At 36.7% G+C, this 2,500-nt stretch overlaps 1 protein-coding gene across 1 annotated transcript in view; it reads right to left on the reverse strand.

Moving 5' to 3' along the window:
• Positions 1 to 2,096: 2,096 nt before the first annotated feature.
• LOC134198276 (fucolectin-like) overlaps positions 2,097 to 2,500 on the reverse strand; it is a 10,723-nt gene continuing 10,319 nt past the window's right edge. The window contains exon 6 of the mRNA XM_062667639.1: positions 2,097 to 2,377. Coding sequence (XP_062523623.1) covers positions 2,097 to 2,377 — 281 coding nt within the window. The remainder of the gene's footprint in view (positions 2,378 to 2,500) is intronic.

Below are 2,500 nucleotides of genomic sequence, written 5' to 3' on the forward strand. Positions count from 1 at the left end.
ACTTGCTATTTGCTCATGCGTTCGAGAGGTCATTGGTATATTCACGATGTCTGTTTCTTTCTTGATTCTTGCATGTGTCTGCATGTACTGTGTACGTCTATCTGCATGTCTATGTGTGTCTTAGAACAAACAACAGTGTGAACCTAGCAGCAATTCAATTAATAAATAAATAAATAAAAAATCATTAATTAATAATAATTAATTAGTTTGAATACAAATTGATATTAAAAATAAAGAAATTAATTAACTATTAATAAATAAATAAAATAATTAATTTAATTAATAACGAAACGAACTATAATACAGTTGATGCAGCCTCACTACACCTCAAATACAAACTTGTTTTAAATAGATGACATCTAATAAAATATATAAAAATAAATATTTTATATTAATTAATTCACAAACAACACATATTTGAATAGATTTGCACTAAGTTCATACTGCAGCTACATTTGCAATGAAACACTAAGCACTAAAACTAGAGTGTTTATGTAACACTTACTATCTGTTCGATACTAGCTAAAAAATTAATACTTGTTATTCAAATAATTAAGGATTTAAAATAAGTTATAATATTAGTCAAGGATTTTCCTACAAAACATTTGATGCCTTCTGGGAGTCGGAAAGTATTTGAGAAAGACGGGATGCAGATTGGACGCATTATATTCAGGTGCGTACTAATGGGGTATGGTGGGAAGGGTTAGAGAGATGGGGAAAGGTTAGAAGGGTGGGAACAAACCGATCTATTTCAGTCAGTAGTCTGCTTGTTTTCTATGTGTAATATAAATTGTACTTGCTTTAGACACTCCATAGTTTGTTACTAGAGCTCTAGCTAGCTGTCTCATTGTATTAACTACACAACTATTACATGCATTACTCCTATATACCCAACCACCCAGATTTTGTTCTATTCATCACACTAATCTTCGAAGTTATCTTGCCATGGGATGTCTGGCAACAGCACTTTCCGATACTTTCGTTGGCAATATAATCTCGACTGTCGGGGTAGGGGAGGGGGGAGAAAACTGCATGCCTCCGATGCCCATACTGGATCTGTCTCTGCAGTAAATTTGCATGCAATATTTGCACCAGCTGTATACACAAAAGCTTTTGCTGCTGAAGTGCTGGCGTGGGTCCTACGTTCGAGATGCACATCTAGACTCCAAGACTCTCTGACACGTAATGTGCAGTGTATAGCTTTATTACATGTATACTATGCATGCATTTACAAATGTCTTCTAGTAAAACTAGTAACTAATAAATAGATTCACTAGAATAGAGCATGTTGAACTGATATGACTGAGAGGTTGACTAGAGCACTAAACGAACCAATCAATAAAATACTCATGGCACGCCCCTGCTATTATGTGCATTTTTGTCTACCATGAAGAAGCCGTAATATGGTAAATTGATACACCCTGGCTGCTGCAGCCTAGCGTCTATTTCCCTAAACGGTTGAACTCGGAGGTGAGTAATGAGATAAAGATCACCGCAGGTGTGCTCATTACACCACTAAAATCAGCTCCAGTTGTACAATATGTTATACCATTTAACCTAAATGACTATATTTGTTAGTCTCAGTCCACCCATTGCAAGGAAATATGTCTTCGATATGTAAAAGCTTTCGCATTCGGTTTCATTTGTAGGAAGGGCTTAGATAAACGTAATAAATAATTAATGACGCAGCTGCGAAGCCTTCACAATCACATTTTCAATTCTAACTCCTTTGCTTCCGGATGCCTGTGTGAGATAGATAAATAATCTTACTACAGTAATCATAAATGACAGACAAAACACTTGGAGTGCATGCAAGCGAAAAACTTCAACGCAAATTCCAGAAGAAATACAGCGGAAATTCAATCGTACAGTGCATTGTCGAAATTTGATGTTTTCCTGAGTTCTAATTGGGGTCAGCAACAAACATCACCCACTTTGACTACACCTCTTTGGTGTAGTGCTGAATTTTGCAATTGAGATAAGAGAGCATGTTTGAAGAAAATTAAAAAATGTCTGATTAAATATTTACCTAATTAAACAATAAATTAGCATATTTCTGTCTACCTGTGCTTATGCTAATACATACGTGTCTGTGTCTAATTAACTGTTGATGTCTGTTTCCTTGTCAATTTGCTTTCAACACGCCTAAAAACGCTTACACTGTATCCAATGCCACATGGAGCATTCCTCGTTCCTCCAAACGTTATGTCATTTCCCACAGCTATCTTGAACCCGTTCAGACGTTCTCCACAGCAATCTCCGCGGTTAGTGACTGTCACCTTGGCAACTGTTCTTTCACAGCCAAGATCCACATACCACCACGGATCTGTTTGCATTTGCGTGTGAATGCAGTAGATAATATTAGTTCCGAAACCACCTATGCAATTGCAACACAATGTTACGTTCAAAAACTCCTGTGACAAGTTGTCTTCTAGTACCAGACCCTCTTCGCGCTGTCATCCTCGTTTCCCGTATAATTCATGTCCGTATAAGTCATGTC

The sequence above is a fragment of the Corticium candelabrum genome, chromosome 2 (assembly GCF_963422355.1).
Source record: "Corticium candelabrum chromosome 2, ooCorCand1.1, whole genome shotgun sequence".
Lineage (NCBI taxonomy): Eukaryota > Metazoa > Porifera > Homoscleromorpha > Homosclerophorida > Plakinidae > Corticium > Corticium candelabrum.